Raw genomic sequence first — 17,381 nt, 5'->3', positions numbered from 1 at the left:
AATAACAGATGAGAGAAGTGATGTGGCCCTGGCTTACGAAAGGTTCTAAATGTCAGGATGAGTTTAGACTTAATCTAAGGAACAATGGATAATGACGACGGGTCCCTCAGCAGGGAAGAGATATGAGGGGGAAGGTATTTGAAGAGATGAACCCAGTTCGTGTGAACAACTGGTCCAAGGCGGGATGAGACTAGAGAAAGAAAGCCTAACAACGATGAGTCACAGGGCTAGAGAGTAAAGCAGGTGTGACGGGACAGCCGGATGCTGCCAGGGAAAAGGGGAAGGTAGGATATACTCTGGACAGCTCAGAGAATGGAGATAAAGCTTAGTCAAACATTTGCAAACAGATGCCTAAGAGAATATGCTATTGTTGCCACTGACACAAAAGGAACCAGCAAGAAAAGCAAAGGAGGCAGAGGCACTTGGTAGGCTGGGGTAGGAGGATGGAGGATCAGGAGTTTGAGGTCAGCCTGGGCTACATAGTGAGATCCTGTCTCCAGAAATATAAAACTTAAAAAAAAAAAAAAAAAAAAGCCAGGTGTGGACAGCTCATGCCTGTAATCCTAACTACTTGGGAGACGGAGATGGGGAGACTCTCAATTCCAGGCAAAAAAGTTCACGAGACAGAACTCAAAAGAAAAAGCTGGGTGTGCTGGTACGTTCTGTCATCTGAGATATGGAAGGAAGCATAAAACAGGAAGGTCGCAGTCCAAGCTACCCTGGGCAAAAAGCAAGACTATCACCAAAAAAACCAGAACAAAAAGGGCTGGCAGCATGGCTTTAGCAGTACAGCAGCTGCCTACGAGCACAAAGACGTAAGTTCAAACCCCAGTACCATCAAAAAAAATAAATAAAAGCAAACAATTCAATACACCACACTAACAAAATGGGGGAAAATACATGATTACCTTAACTGATGCAGAAAAGCATTTGACATCTAACACTCATTTATGATTTTTAAAAAATCAAAACTAGGAATAAAGGAAAATTCCTAACATGATAAAGGGCCTTAAAAAGAAACCAAATAAATTTTATAAACTCTAAAACCCACAGATAACATCATATTCAATGGTGAAAGACAGAAAACTTTCCCCTAACATCAGGGTAAAAAGATTCCCACTTTCACCTACTATTCCACACCGTACCAGAAGTTCTAGCTAACTCAATTAACATGACAGGTAGAGAGAAAAAGCAGCTACAGTGGAAGGGAAAAGTAAAACCATCTCCATTCACCGAGGACATGATCCTATACATAGAACCCCAAGGAATCCACCAAGATACTACAAAAATTCAGCAATACTGCAGAGTGTAAGATCAACATACAAAAGTCAACTGTGCTTCCATGCAGCAGCAATGAACAACCCAAAAAGAAATTACAAAAACAACTTTGTTTACAATAGCATCTAAAAGAATAAAATACCTAGAAATAAATTTAACCAAGAGGTAAAAGACTTGTACAATGAAAATTACAAAAATGGCTGGAAGAAGTTACAGAGGACATAAATAACTGAAAGACATCATGTTCAGAGACTGAAAGACTGAGAACCAACAGGAGATAAATGCCTATCGAGGGAGAGATTCATAATAAGGAACTGGCTCACATAACTATGGAAGCCGAGAAGGCTCAAGATCTGCAGTTAGCAAACTGGAGACCCAGGAGAGCAGTGGTGTCATCCAAGTCTGAGGCAGGTGAACCAACGATAATTGATGATGTAAGTTTCAGTCCAAGTCCAAAGGGTTGAGGACCAGTAAAGCTAATAGATATAGGTTGTCTGAATGTAAAGCTCTGAGATCAGGGAAAACTGAGGTTGTGGGCTGAAGACCAAAGTCCCAGCTGAAGCTGTAACTGCTTTACTCAGCCTAGTGAGTCAATGTTAACTTCCTCCAAAAACACTCTCACAGACACACCTACAACAGTATCTGATCACTAAATGTCTGGGCACCCCAAGGCCTGATTAAATTGACAAATAATTATTAACTATCACAGACCTAATATTAAGACAGCAATACTAAAGTGATCAACAAATTCAGTGCAAGCTATCAAAATTTCAATGGCCCTGAGGCAGGAGGATCTTGAAATTGATCCCAGTCTGGGCTACATAGTAAGACCCTGTTGCAAATAAACAACCTATGCTGCCAAAAAATAAAAAACAAAAATTTTAAAAACCCAATGTCCTTTACTGAAGAAATGTAAAAGCTAATCTTCAAATTCACACAGAATTTCAAGGGATCCTAAAAAGCCAAAATATATTAAAAAGAAAAAGTTAGAGGACTCACACTTCCCACTTCCAAAATGTACTACAAAGCAATCACAATACTGAAGTGTGGCATAAGGCTACATATACTGACCAAAAGAATGGAAGTGAGAGTTCATAAACTCAGCTATCTATAGTCAATTGACTTTTGACAAGGGAGCCAACATCACTTGATGCGGGAAAAAAAAATCATTTCTGAAACAAATGTCGCTGAGGTAACTAGATATCTAAGAGCAAAAGAATGACACCAAAGCCCTATCTCATATAATATACAAAAATTAATTCAAAATGGATCAATGGCCTAAATGTTAACAGCTAAAACTATAAAACTCATCAAAGAAAATTAGAGCTAAATCTTTGATTTGACATTTAACAATGGATTCTTTGTGTTTGTTTTTGTTTTTTGAAACAGGGTCTCCCTAATTTAAGACCTTCCTGCCTAAACCTCCCAAGTGCTGGGATTATGGGCATGTGCAACCTGACCTAGCTGGCACACACCTGATACACAAGCAACAACGAGGAATATTAAATGTGGGCTCAGGTTGCAGCTCTGAGATAGAGTATTTGCATGCACAAGGCCCTTGGTTAGATTCCCCCAGCACAAAAAAGAAAAACAAAATTGGACTTAATCATAACTAAACACTTTGGCGCAACAAAGCACATTATTAAGAAAGTGAAATGACAACCTACAGGATGGAAAAAAGCATTTTCAAAGCATATATCTGAGAAGAGTCTAGCATCTAAATTAAACAAAGAACTCTTACAATTCAACAAGCAAAGGCAATCAAACCATTTAAAAAACAGGTCAAGATCTTGGATAGTCATTGATCCACAGAAGGTATACAATGGTCAATAAACTTAGGAAGAGGTGCTTAACAACATTAGCCGTGAGGGAAATAAAAATAAAAACCATACTGATAGCCAGGAATAGTGCCACACACCTGTTATTCCAGCAGGGAGGAGGCTGAGGCAGAAAATAAAGAGTTTAAGGCCAGCCTGGATTACATAGTGGGAACCTGTTCTCAAAACATAAAAACAAGCCAGGAGTAGTAGCTCATGCCTGTAATCCCAGATATTCACAGGGCAAAAAAATGAAAGGCTGTAGTTCAAGGCCAGACTCCATCTCAACAAAAAGCTGAATGGACATGATGGTACACTCTGCCTTCCCAGCTAAGTGGGAAATATAAATAGGACTGAGGTCCAGACCAGCCTGAGCAAAAAAACAATGTGTGATCCTACCTGAAAAATAACAAAAGCAAAAACAGCTAGGGACATGGCTCAAGTGGTAGAACACTTGCCTTGCAAGCCCTGAGTTTAAAACCCCGTACTGCCAAAAACTAAAACTACAAACAAACAAAAAAACCCACAATGAGATGCCACTTCACACTCATGATAGTAGCTACTATGAAAGAAAAGGGGAAAGGAAAAGAAAAAAGAAAGACAGAGAAGAGTAAGTGTTTGGTGTGGACGCAGAAAACCAGAACCCTGCACTGCTGGTGGGAATGCAAAATGGTGCAGCTGCTATGGAAAACAGCTTGGCAGGTCCTCAGAAAGTTAAACATAGAATTACCATATGTCTCAGCAATTCCACTTCAGCCGAAAGGAGGAAATGACTCGAATGTCCATCAATGGAAGAACGAGTAAATAAAATCGGACAATCACCCCTCCACACCAAAGGGGACTGGTCCCAAGAAACCCATGAATACCAAAACCCAGGATGCTCAACCCTTATGTAAAATCATATGGCATTTGCATGTAACTTACATATATCTTCCTTTACACATGAAATCAGACTACTTATTCCTAACAGAATGTAAATGAGATCTAAATGGTTGTTACACTATATAATTTAAATAATGACAAGAAAAATAGCAAGATGTTCAATATGGATGCAATTTTAAAATATGTGGATTTTTTTTTAGTCTAAGCTTGGTTGAATCCTTGGATCCAAAGCCTGTGTACACAAAGGGCTGACGGTACATAGATACAGCAGAATATAAGTCATTAAAATGAAGTACTGACATGTGCTACAATTGGAGAAACCTCAGAAGCACTGCACATAATCAAAGATGTCACACAAAATGTCATATGATTCTTCTGGTATGAGATATCAGAAATACCCAGAATAGATAAATCTAGACCAGAGAGCAGATTGGTGCTGCCAGGGGCTGCGGGCAGAGGGGAACAGGGAGTGACTGCTTGATGAATATGGAGTTTTCTTTTAGAACAAGACAGAGGTGGTGCCTACACAATACTGTGAACAGACTAAATACTACTGAATCTGTACACTTTAAAACACCGAGTTTTATGTTAAACAAAATTTGTCTCAATTAAGAAAATCAGTTGGGAATTGCACACACTTCCCACTCCACAAAAAATTTTAAAAGAAGGACATGAAGTACTAACTTGAACAGGAAGATAAGAAAAGGGAAATGTTAGCCAGGCGCTAGTGGCTCACACCTGTAATCCTAGCTACTCTACAGGCAGAGATCAGGAGGATCGCAGTTCGAAGCCATCCTGGGCAAATAGGTTATGAGACCCTATCTTGAGAAAACCTTTCACAAAAAAGGGCTTGTGGAGCGGCTCAAGGTATAGGCCCTGAATTCAAGCCCCAGTATCAAAAAAAAAAAGAAAAGGGAAATGCTGCTGGGTACCAGTGGATCACGCCTACAATCCTAGCTACTCAGGAGTCAGAGATCAGCCCAGGCAAATAGTTTGCAAGACCCTATTTTAAAATACCCAGCATGGAAAAGGACCGCTGGAGTGGCTCAAGTGGCAGAGCACCTGCCTAGCAAGCATGAGGTCCTGAGTTCAAACCCCAGGACCACCAAAAAGAAAAGGGAAATGTTGCTTTATAATCTCTTCATTTCTCTTTTTTTGAGATGGGAGTCTTACTACTACGTAGCACAGGCTGGCCCAGAACTCATGATCCTCCGGGCTCAGCTCCTTAGTACTGGGATCACAGGTATGCAACTCCACACCATAAATTTAAACTGACTACGAGCCACTACGTAACAGGCTGCTAGCACCTGCTCAAGTGAATCTTTAATTTGGCTCTGTGTACCTGATATGTTGACCTTCCTTTTAATGAAGAAAGCAAGACAGAGACAACAGCACTATGGAGCCCAGGCTTTGGGTCACATTAGCCTCCTGGCAAATCTCAGCCTTCTTGAGATTCAGTTTTCACACCTGGAAAATGAAGGCTACCAGAAGCCTTGACATTACTAGCATGATTACCAAACAGAATATTGCCTGTATCACAGACTTTTTTTTTTTTTTTCAGCACTGGTGTTTGAACTAAGGGCCTCACACTTGCTAGGCAGGCACTCTTACACCTGAGCCACTCCACCAGCAGAATATTGCCCATAGCCACTGCTGGTAAAATGAAAAATTCAGCTATGGTTTGTTGTAAAAATACTGTTACTACAGTTTTGATTTTGCTACTTATTAGCTGTGTCACTTTGAAAATTCTAATTCTTAAGTCATATGGAATTTTACTTCAGAGAGTCCCCAGTGGTTCAATGACAATGTAAGTTCAAGTGTTTCATAATAAAGCAGTAATCAAGAAGTGTTATTTGGTCTGGGGATGAAGCTTAGTGATAAGGTGATGGCCTAGCATGCGCAAGAACCTGGATTTGATCCCCAGCACTGGGGAAAAAAAAAAGTTTGGTTTTAGAAAGGCTTACACTGCAGTGGGGAAAAGTCATGCTTCAAGTCAGAAGGCGTCAAAGTTGCAGCTCTGCTATTGACAATTTTATCTTGGCTAAGTCACATTTCTCATCTGCAGTATAGAGGCAAAGATATCAGTTTAAAAGCTTATTAAAATAACTAAGTGCAAAAGGGAAATGTTGCCAGGACTGGTGGCTCACGCCTGTAATCCTAGCTACTCAGAAGGCAAAGATCAGGAGGATAGCAGTTTGAGGCCAGTCTGGGCAACCAAAACGAGACCCCATCACAAAAATGACCAACACAAAAAAGGGCAGGTTCAGTGGCTCAAGTGGTATAGCATATCTGCCCAGCAAGTGCAAGGTCTTAAGTTCAAATCCCAGTAACACCATTTAAAAAAAAAAGTAAACTGGACACTGGTGGCTCATGCCTATAATCCTAGCTACTCAGGATGTAGAGATCAGGAGGATGGCAGTTCAAAGCCAGCCGGGGAGAGATCCTATCTCAAAAAGGCCTGGTGGAGTGGCTTAAGGTGAGTTGAAGCCCTGGTACTGCCGAAAAAAAAAAAAAAAAAAAAAAGCAGCCCGGGCATGGTGCCTACTTTGTAAGCATGAATCCCTAAGTTTAAACCCCAGTTCTACCAAAAAAAAAAAAGTTAAAATTAAAAAATAGCCTGCCTAGCAAGTGTGAGGCCCTGAATTCAAACCCCAGTACTACCAAAACTAAACAAGCAAAAGTTGTGAAATGATGTAGCCAATTGTGAGCTGGAAGTCTACTATTGTACTTCTGTCTGTGATGAGACTTTGGCAAGTTATTAAAAACCATACCTTGGGGCTGGGGGTTTGGCTCAGGTGGCAGAACACCTGCCTAAGCAAGTGCAAGGCCCTGAGTTCAAACCCCAGTACCACCACCAAAAAAAAAAAAAACCACCAATTCTCATCACCCTGCAACCAAACGCTGCTGCTTGGTTAGCCTCGGCCACTGGCCACTCAGCCCTTGTCTTGCTGGAGCCCACAAAGTCCTCACAGCCATCTCATAATCAGGCTTTAACAGAAGGTGTTGTTGCCACCTCAATCTCTGTGCTGCAATCTAGGAACCAATCTGCCTCTTCTAGTAGCTAACATTAATCCTGCTCAGGTTGTTCCAAATTTTCTACATTAAATTTGCATTATATTCTCAATGGGAAAATGTTTTAAAGAAACAGGTAGATTCAGAAACTCTGTGTCAAAGATAAAAAGAAGGACCAGGACATTCAGGCAAGGTAACAAAGAACTTTGTTGTTATTTTGTTTCAGGATTGTGGCCCTCTCTACACTGCAGAATGGGAATGCTATCCAAAAGGTTCTCAAAATTTAATGTGCAAGGGATTCACTCAGGGATCTTGTCAAAAGGCAGAATCTGATTTGACAGGTGCAAGGGAAGTCCAAGCAGTGGTGTAGATGTGCAGTGTGTGCTTGCTTCCTTGGTATCAATACTCCCACCCTGGTCTTTCACCCTATCAACACAAGGTCATCAACATAGAACTGGGAAGAGATGCACACCTATCAGCTGGAAGAGAAGTACAAACTAGCTCTATAGTGACACAGGTCACTATAAGTAATTCCAGCACTGGAAAGATAGAATGTTAGATGAAGAGGGGATCATGAGTTCAAGGCCAGTCTGGGCTTTGACTCTGTCTCAGAAACAAACAGACAAACCAAAAAAGAGTTGGAAGTATGGCCCAAGTGGTAGAGCACTTGCCTAGGAAGTACGAGGCCCTGAGTTCAAACCCCAGTACAGAAAGAAAGAAAGAAAAGAGTATAAGAGTGGGTCATAGTGGCACACACCAGTAATCAACAAGGTGAAGAGGATAAGGCAGAAGGATCATGAGTTCAAGATCAGTCTGGGCTATACTTTGGCTTGAGGCAGGATTATGAGTTCAAGGCCACCCTAAGCTATAAGCAAGACCTCATCTAAAAAAAAAAAGAGAAAGGAGAACACGATTCAAGTGGTAGAGCACTTGCCTAGCCAGTGAGAAGCCCTGCGTTTAAGCCTCAGTACCAAGGAAATGGGACAGAAAGACAAACATAAAGAAATAGGACTGGAGATGTCTTGGGCTCTTGGGACTCAGAAGTGCTTGGGTTCAATCGTGGGTGTACCATTTCCTAGCTGGGTAGCTGTGGACAAAGTAGCCTTTTTTCTCACAGACACCTCACAGTGCTGCAATAGTATTGAGATAAGATATGCTAAGTTCTGGGCAAAGAGTCTGGCATACAATACATCTTCAATTACTGTTAGCAATTAGTAGTATTGGCATCATTATTTTCCTTGGATAGTGCTTATTTCACTTTGCTATTGGTTTAAGTTTCTTTGATGCAGCGGAACATATAGAACTTACCCAGGTTATCTGTCAGTGTCTTCTAAAATACTGTACTCACTGTGTAGATAGCAACTGTACCTGAGGGACAAATGTAAAGTCAACCAACTGTTGACTTACTGATGTTTTAAAAGTCACAACTAATGAGGCAAAATAAAAGGAAATGAAGCCAATAACTCAAGAACAAATCGGGGCACTAAATTTTCACTGACAATGGCATTTTGTATGACTTCAGCTAACATAGAAAATGTACGATGGCCAGGGATGAAGTGTCAGAGAAGAGCACTTGCCTAGCATATGCAAGGCTCTGGGTTCCATCTTCAGCTCTGAGAGAGAGGTTGGGGGAGGCAGGGAGAGAGGGATAGGTAGGTGGGTGTGTGGTGTAAACTCTTAGTTCTTACTGCTGCCAAGAATGACAGGTTTATAAGAAGCAAACTGAGTTCAAATTGTTTATCCTACAGTAACAGTAAGCTTTCCTGCTGGTTTTTATCTAAGTCAAGAACCAAGAAAACACAGGAACCTGTCATTAAGTAATCTTTAGGAGTAATCAGTCTGGGGACTTAGTGGTATCACAAAGTGTCCACTGTTAGATTACAGTATACACTAAGAGTACTACATTTTTCTCTTACTAAAATTCTTGGGCGCCTAAAAAGGGTTTTGTCTGTCCTTTGTACAGATGACCAAGAGGGGAAGCATTGTAGGTTTTCAACAGCTTCAGAGTGTTAGGAGAGAACAGCTCTTCTCAACTAGAACAATTAAACATCTTTTAAGGGAAAAGTAGAATGCCTCAAGATAATTCAAAATTAAAAGAATCCATTCTAATATGAAACTATCAAGAGGAGGAAGCTATTAAAATCTTCAAAGATGTAAAAGATGCATCCCATGTATTAAGTTCCTTCAACCTAATCTGCTAACTTCAAACATTTTACATTAGCAGAAACAAAAAGGGCAAAAGTTATCATGCATTCCAAGCTTATCACCTGTCAGTACAGGGCAAATCACTGGAAAGAACAGTAAATGTCACCACTCTGCAGGTCGCCTGGAATCAGGGTACTGCAGCCAGCCACAGTCACTGGAGTGCCAAGTCTTCCCAAAATAGCTATGACTTACATACAAATGCTCATCAAACTCCTCACATACAAACTCTCGAGTAGGGAGCGCTAAAATAGGGGTCACTACTCAAACTGTGGCACAGGAAAATGAAGACGCCACTGATTAACAGGCACATGGTCTTAAATGACAGAACCTAGACAAATTTAAATATGACTTCCTCTCCCTTAAAATAGTCATCTCTAAATCAATAGGGCTGCCTCAAAACTAAAAATGCCCCACCTGTTTTTTAAGTCATTGTTCTAAAGCCAAAGAACTTATCTCTAAAACCAAACAGAAAAATGGTGGCTCAAACTCCAAACGGCACAAGTGAACATCTAACAATAATATTTTCTTCAGAAATCTGCACATGATACACCATGCACATACTTTCATTTTAGAGCCCAGGGCTTGGAGGTATCTCTTTCTACGAATTTTTAAAAAACACGTCTATGTTAGAAACTGCTAGGTCTTCCCAGAGCATCAGAAGAATAAAAAGGGACTGGGGGTGTAGCTCAGAGTTAGAGCACTTGCCTAGCATGTGCCAGGCCCTGGGTTCCATTCCCAGTCCCAAAAATCATGGAATTTTTAAAGTTATAAAAGATATCCCACTTGGCGGTATCTGACAGCTTTGTATGATAAATACTTTATGCAGTTTCTCACTTCCAAACTCCTATTTGAATATTTGCCACAAATTTCCCATTCTGTCTTTTAAAAGCACAGTACTTGAGGGGTGAGGAGGCAGTGTTAAGTTATAACATTCCAAAGTAACATTAGAAGACATTCTCCAATTGCCCACTTCCCAAGTTTCTTCACACAGACATTAGCCTTTTGATTTCCTCCCAAACCAGTGTTCTTTACTCTCGCCATCTTAGCCCAGAAATCCTTGTGTTGATTTTCAACATTCTTAGATATTAGAATAGTTGAACATAATCAGTATAGCTGCTCTTCGTCGCGCTGCTCCTCCCTCTCCTTCAAAATCTAGAGTGATGAATGCAATAATTGGGGAATCTGATCTGTTCAACTTTTTTTTTTTAATGTACTTTGCGGGGCTGGCGGGGGGGGGGAAGGGCGGGGGGGAGGGGAAGGTGAAGGTAAGGTGGTAACTGGGACCCTGGTCTTTTTCACACTTTGTTGATAAACCCCGGCTTTAAGTGAGATAACCCGTCTGCTTAAGACTCTTTAAACAACACTGCCATAAAATTGACTCAAAACATAAACAACCCACTCTGCCCTTTTCGGAAGTTTCTCACTTTTAGTCGGAGCCCAGAAGCACTGTCCTCAGTGACCCCTGATGCAGACAACCTCACGTGCAGCCCTTTATATTTGGGTTTTCGAAGTACCCAAGGCCACTCCAACTTCACCTCGCCCACAGATCCGAAGATAAAGTCCCCAGTGTGTGCGCCCCGGGCTTCGCGAGGACTGCAGCCTTCCCAAAGAGCCACCATCGCCCTGCCGGACGCATCCCATGCCCGCCGCCCCGCGGCCGCCCACCGCCCCGCAGGCCCCGCCGGGCCTCCGCCAGCCCGCGCCGCTCCTGCCCGGCCCACCGCACCCCTCTCGGCCCCGGAGCCCAACCCCGAGCGCCTCCCGCCGCAGGCCCACCGAGCCGTGGCCATCGGCCGCCCCGGTCACGTCGTCCTGCTGCAGCTCCGCAGTCATGGCCGAGGCACCCCTCAGCGAGTCACCCGGCTCCCGCCGCCACCTCCACCACCGCCAGCCCAGGAGCACCGGGGAGGCCCAGGCCCCGCCCGCACCCGCGTCCGCGCCTCCGCCCCCGCCTGCCGGGTCCCCGGTCCGCCCCCATCCCCGCCCCCGCCCGCAGCGTGCGCCGTAGGCCACGCCCCCGGCCCGCGCGCGCACGCAAAGCGCGCGGCCGACGGTCCAGCCGCTCAGTGTGTTCCCGCCTACGCCGGGCTCTGGCCGGGAGGCGGTCACGCGACCGAGGCCCCGCCCCTGGCTAACGGTCAGCGTCGCCTGCCCGGCGCTTGTGGTTCGCGCATTTGGTGCCCAGGAAGTGAGCAGCGTCCTCCAGACCTCTCTGCGTCCTCCGCCGGCAAAACCCGGCTCCAGCCTCCCCTTGGACGAGTTGAAGCTGCTCCGCCCTGTGGACCACTGCCTACAAATGCATAGAAGGCTTTTCCACCCGTCCTCGTCGCCATGTCCTAGTCCAGGGACAGAAGTTGCTCACTGTCTTTAAGAAAGCAGGGCTGGTTGCTGTGGGTTCTCTAAAGCTCCCTGAACCGACCAGCATGGGGCCCTGGACCCTGATCTGGGCATGGCAAGCAAGAATTACCAAGTTCCCATTTCAGATTTTTTTTTTCAGGCATGTAGACTAAAATGTTGTCGTAACTTGTTAAATTTGAGCCAGATAGTTAGGATGTCAGGTCAAAAACTCGGTGCCCTAATTGTATTTTCAACAACTTAGCGGAAATTGCAACCACAAACCATATTTCACACTTGAGATTTCACACTTCACGAAGATCCACTTTGCACACTTATTGACTGTCCTAACTCTGTGCAGGTGAAGTATGAAAGGATCATTTTTGGTTGGTTTTTGGTTTTGTTTCTTTTTCAATACTGGGTTTTGAACCCAGGGTTTTGCGTTTGCTAGGAAAATGCTCCACCACTTGAGGCACATCCCCAGCCCCTGGAAGGACCTCTTAAGAGTATTGCTTATACCATTGCTCTGATCTGGCTGCCAGTTGGCACCTGAAACAATGCTCCTGGCATCGCTGTGCCTGTGATGTTTCACCTGCAGAGCTGTCGTCTGCAAGATGAGCACATGAGGAAACAGTGAAGGGCAGGTGCAGCTCCCAGGGAGGTCTGATTACGCTCAGGGGCCCAGGCTAGGAAAGCTGCTATTTCCATCACCTAGAAATGCAGGGCTCCACTACCCTGGGCAGGTTACCACTGATTGCAGTGATACTGCCCCAGAATCTTCCCTTTGGCCAGCTGACTGTGGTCATGGGTAATGGTTGAAGGACTTTTTACTTCTGCCTTTTTTTGTTTTTAAAGTGAGTAATCAAAACCTGTGTTCTTGACTTCAACCTAAGTATCACAAGTTGATTTTTGAATCCAGTTAGTTTATTTTTAGACAGGTTTTCTCTATATAGCCCAGGCTGGCCTGGAACTCTCTCCATCAACCTGCCTTAGCCCTTTGAGTGCTGAGATTACAGGCCTAGCAAATTTCTGAGTACACTTTATTTGCATCTTTACTTCTACACTGCTGGAAGACTCTTATCTCTACGTATTTTATTATCTCTGGAACAATCCCAATTTATCTTTGCACATTCATTTTAGTACTACTTATCTGATGTGGGTAAGTGGTTTCAAAACCTGTAACACTCATGAAAATTACCTTAAAAGACCATCCGAGGCCTCCTATAATGATATTTCGGAAATAGGTATGTCCAAGGTATTGGTATTTGGTAAATAGAGGCTCTGAATTTTGTCTTGGCAGTACTGGGGTTTGAACACAGAGCCTTGCACACTTGCTAGGTAGGTGCTCTACCACTAGACTCATACCCCCAGCCCACATTCCTGACTTTGATTAAACCTCTTTCCACACTGCATGGTTCTAAACTGGACTCCATATCTGGTGAATTTTATCTAGAATTTAATCACCCTCTGGGCTGTAGCTCTGATAAGTCCTCTCAGCTTCCTCTCTAGCTTCCACACGGTGCTGGTCATGGTGATCAGCCAGCCACCCTGTCCAGCCGTCATGTGTAATGGACACATCTACATAATGCTTAGCCATCAGTTGGCAAGCCCCACAGTGATCAGATAGCAAAATGGATATCTACTCAGCACGAGCAAGGCCCTAGGTTCATCCAGCACATGTACAACACACACTCAAAAACTGGATGTCATAGAACACCTGCTGTCACCGCAGGAAAAAACATCTCATCTTGGTAAGTGCCCATCCCTGAAGATTTCAGAATAATTGCAGTGTTAGTCAACAATCAAGAAGATTTAAGGGAAAATGCAATTCTATTAATAAGGAGCAATATCAAGTAATTGACACATTAAAAAGGGAATCACTTCCAGAGTATTTCCTAGAGAAGAAATTGAATTTTTCCTTGCCTTGGAAATTTTTTTTATCCCAATGATAAGTTGTTTTCTGAATCACTGAATTTCTCTTTCTCCTACAAATTTACCTCAAATTCAAAATGTAGTACTCTAATAAAATGATCCCAGTTTAAATGTTACTGAATGCTTGTATGAAAGGGTAAGAATGAAGGGGAAGTGTTAGGAAAAGGATAGAGAAAGGGAGAAAGAAACATGTACTTTTACCTGTTCTCTGCTTCACTCTGTAAAAGGATTTTGTCAGTGGCTTTTGTTGTTGTTGTGCTGGGAATACCTTGTGACATTTACAAAAATTCTTACATTATATCATAGTTGAATTCACCCCCTCTATCATTCTCCTTTATCCGCCCTCCTCCCATGCCAAAGGCTTCTGAGCAACCAGATTTGAAAACCAAAGACTCCAGCTAGCCAGGCACCAGTGCCTCACATCTGTGCCTCCGAGCTACTCAGGAGGCAGAGATCAGGAGGATCACAGTTTGAAGCCAGCCCAGGCAAATAAGTTCTCAAGACCCTATCTTGGAAATACCTAACACACATACAAAAAAGGGCCGGTGGAATGGCTCAAGGTATAGGCCCCAGTAGGGCAAAAAAATGAAAAAAAAAGACTCCAGCTGAACTGAGAGGAATGACTAGTTTTTGAGCTATTTACTCTTTCTCAGGAATGATCTAGTCAGAAATGTTTTAAGGGCCATCTTTTCAGGAACTAGGAAAATAGCCTTTTTTACAATGGATAATGCCCTTATAATCCTTAGAATAAAGAATTAGAGAATGTATAAGGTTAAGTTATAAGCATTAAGAAAATGTGTCAGAAAAGACTTTTATTGGTTAAAAAAAAAAAGATTTCCCATCTTCCTGAGATGTGTGATGTAGCCAATTGTATTAGAGCTCTCTAGAGGAACAGAACCAAAAGAATATGTATTTAATTATAAAAGGAACTTTTTTCGATTGGCTTACATGATCAGAGGCCAGTCTGAGCAACATAGTGAGACCCTGTCTCAAATAAAAAAAATGACTATTTGCATGTTGGAGAGCCAAAGAAACCATAGCTGCTCAGTACAAGAAGCTGCAAGCCTGTGGGTATAGATAGAGTGCTTGCCTAGCTAGCATGCACAAGGCCCTGGCTGGGACCTACAGCACCACGGGGGGAAAAAAAAGAAGGGAGGGGAGGAAAAGGAAGGGAAATGCCTCAGAACACAAAAGGACAAATGATGCAGCCCCAGTTTGAGGGCTGAAGACCCGGAGCTCCCCGAACAGTTGCTGGTGTAAGTCCATCTTGAAAGGCTGAAGAAGCTGAAGTCTGAAGTCCCTGGGTAATGGCAATGGCAAAAGACAACATCTTGCTGGGCACCGGTGGCTCATGCCTGTAATCCTAACTACTCAGGAGGCAGAGATCAGGAGGATGGCAGTTTGAGGCCAGCCCAGGCAAATAGTCTTGAGACCTTATATCAAAAATACCCATCACAAAAAGGGCTGGTAGAATGGCTCAAGGTGAAGGCCCTGAGTTTAAACTCTGGTACCTGGTACAGGGAAAAAAAAAAAAAAAAAAAAAAAGTCAACATTTCAAGAAAAATTGAGCTTGCACAGTGCCAGCCACGTTCAGGGTAGAGCTGCCCCACACACTGTGGTCTCACGTGACAATGCTTCTCTAAACTCTACGTGTCTCTCAGTCCAAGTTGACATACTGAGTTGACACTAGCCATCACAGTAGTGCAGCTTGTGGAACAAGGAAAGAACTTTCAGTAAAATTGAGTGCATCTGAGAAATATTTGGCTTTCATATTCAAAATAACAACCTGATGTCCCTTCTTTTTATTTCTCTGGCAAATGTAGAGAAACACTAAGATCTCTTACGTCATGAATTATGAAGAATTCATGAACGTCTTCAAGTCTTGGGACCCAAATTTCCTTTTATAGCATGGCAAAAAATATAACCTCTACGTAAATAATAACTAGAATTAAGCCCATAAATTTCTGCAAGGTTTATTTTTTGTCCATTTGTTTTCTTGTAGTGCTGAGGACCAAAACCAGGGCTTGCACATGCTATGCAAGTGGTCTACCACTGACCTATTCCCAGCTCTCTGCAAACTTGATTTTTGACAGATCAGAACTGAAGACCAATAGGGATAAGGTGGACTTTTAGTAAGCAATGCTTAGACAGCTCTTCCTATAAAAATTAGTTTTGCTAGAGGTAGTGATACATGCCTCTAATCTCAGCACTCAGAAAGCTAAGGCAGGAGGATTGCAAGTTTGAGGCTAGCCTGGGCTACAAGTGGGACCATGCCTCAACTCAACATATTTTTATGGCCAGGCATGATGGTACACACTTGTAATTCCTTGGAGAGTTGGAAGCAGGAGGGTAACAAGACAGGGACCAGCCTGAGCATCAGATGTGATACCCTGGCTTCTCTTCAGATTCTATAATTTTTTTGCCTTTTACTAAAGATTTCCCTGAGGAGGAACAATTCTAATCCAATTTTTGAGGCCTTGTGAATTTCTCTAAAATTAAAAAAAAAATTTGGATTCATACTTTATACACCATGAACACAAAACAATCTTAGGTGATTGCATACTTAAATGTAAAAGTTTAAAACGTTTCAGGCTGGGCGTGGTGGGGCACACTTGTAATCCCAGCATTCTGGAGGCTAAGGCAGGAAGACCTCAAGTTGAGGACAGCTGGGTTACGTATCCAGTCGCAGGCCAACCTGGGACATCACAGCAAGATCCTGATGCAAAACAAAACTTTTTTATTTTCAGTTCTGGGGCTTGTACTCAGGGCCTACACTTTGAGCCACTCCACCAGCTCTTTTTTGTGATGTGTTTTTTTTGAAATTGGATCTCACAAACTATTTGCCGGGGCTGCTTCAAACCGAGATCCTCCTGATTTCTGCCTCTTGAGTAGCTGGGATTACAGAAATGAGTCATCAGCACCCATCTTAGAAATGCAATTTTTAAACTGATATGATGATGATAAGGGGCTATGAATGTAAATGAGGGACTGTTTAGGGGGGATGAGGGGGAGGGGGGAAAAGGAAAGGAAAGTATACTGAGGGGTGAAAAAGATCACATATGAAGACAGCATAGTGAAACCTACCAAACACTGTAAAAGGGGAGGAGGAAAAAAAAAAGCACAAAAAGGGAAGGAGGGAAGGGAGAATGGAATGGAAATAAAATGGGGGGGATGAACTTGTTCTAAGTACACAGTATGCATGTATGGAATTATCACAATGAAATCCCTTTGTATTAACATATGCTAATTCAAAAATAAAGTAAAATTTAAAAAAAGAAATGCATTTTTTAACTGACCTATACTTGACTCTGGAAGGAAAGATATTGTTTTTTAGAGGAAGTAAGCGCTCACATTACTGAGGTTTGAATTCTTTGCATGTTCGAGCTCATTTTACCCACAAAATATCCTACGAAGAAAGAGTTATTAATAGCTGTTTTACAAATGAAGAAACCACCATAAAAAGATTAAGGTCTTTCTAATACAAGAGCCAGTATTCTATCATTCTAACTCCAGCCTGGGGTCAAAGACAAGAAGATTCTGCTTTAGGGAAATCTTTGTTGGAAGACTTCCTCCAACAAAGGGCCACTTGAACTGAGTTCAAAAAGATAGGAAAGGTCAAAAGTTCAGAGGAAGACAATAGAAGTCTTTTTTATGCATTCATTTATTTTCTTCTTTTCCCCTTGAGACTATATATCTCATGCTGGTCTCGAACTCCTGTTGCTTCTGCCTCAGCCTACTGAGGGCTGAGATCACAGGCACGCACCCCTACGCCCAGCTAGACAGTAAATCTTAACATTCAGTCAGAAGGCTAGTTATAGTTAGGGTAATCACAAATCCAGTTTGCCTGGGTGTTTGTTTGTTTTTTGGTGGGTTGGTTGGTTGGTAGGAGTGGAGTTTGAACTCATGGCTTCATGCTTGCAA

General features: G+C 42.7%; 1 protein-coding gene and 1 non-coding gene across 8 annotated transcripts in view; one reads left to right on the top strand and one right to left on the bottom strand.

Annotated features, from left to right (window-relative positions):
• The window catches only part of Usp28 (ubiquitin specific peptidase 28), a 62,712-nt gene extending 51,604 nt beyond the window's left edge, over window positions 1-11,108 (bottom strand). For 6 of the 7 annotated variants that reach the window (XM_020183740.2, XM_020183743.2, XM_020183745.2 and 3 more), the window contains exon 1: window positions 10,971-11,108. In XM_020183740.2, coding sequence (XP_020039329.1) covers window positions 10,971-11,027 — 57 coding nt within the window. In that variant the 5' untranslated portion in view covers window positions 11,028-11,108. The remainder of the gene's footprint in view (window positions 1-10,970) is intronic. The other variant, XM_074066696.1, reaches the window with a different exon arrangement.
• Window positions 11,109-15,845: 4,737 nt separating this feature from the next.
• Window positions 15,846-15,956, top strand: LOC141420966 (U5 spliceosomal RNA). Its single transcript, XR_012445676.1, has one exon. It is a non-coding gene; the product is annotated as a U5 spliceosomal RNA (small nuclear RNA).
• The last annotated feature ends 1,425 nt before the right edge of the window (window positions 15,957-17,381 follow it).

The sequence above is a fragment of the Castor canadensis genome, chromosome 2 (assembly GCF_047511655.1).
Source record: "Castor canadensis chromosome 2, mCasCan1.hap1v2, whole genome shotgun sequence".
Classification (NCBI taxonomy): Eukaryota; Metazoa; Chordata; class Mammalia; order Rodentia; family Castoridae; genus Castor; species Castor canadensis.
The sequence above is the reverse complement of the archived record's forward strand: the minus strand, read 5'-3'. Positions and strand labels throughout refer to the sequence as shown.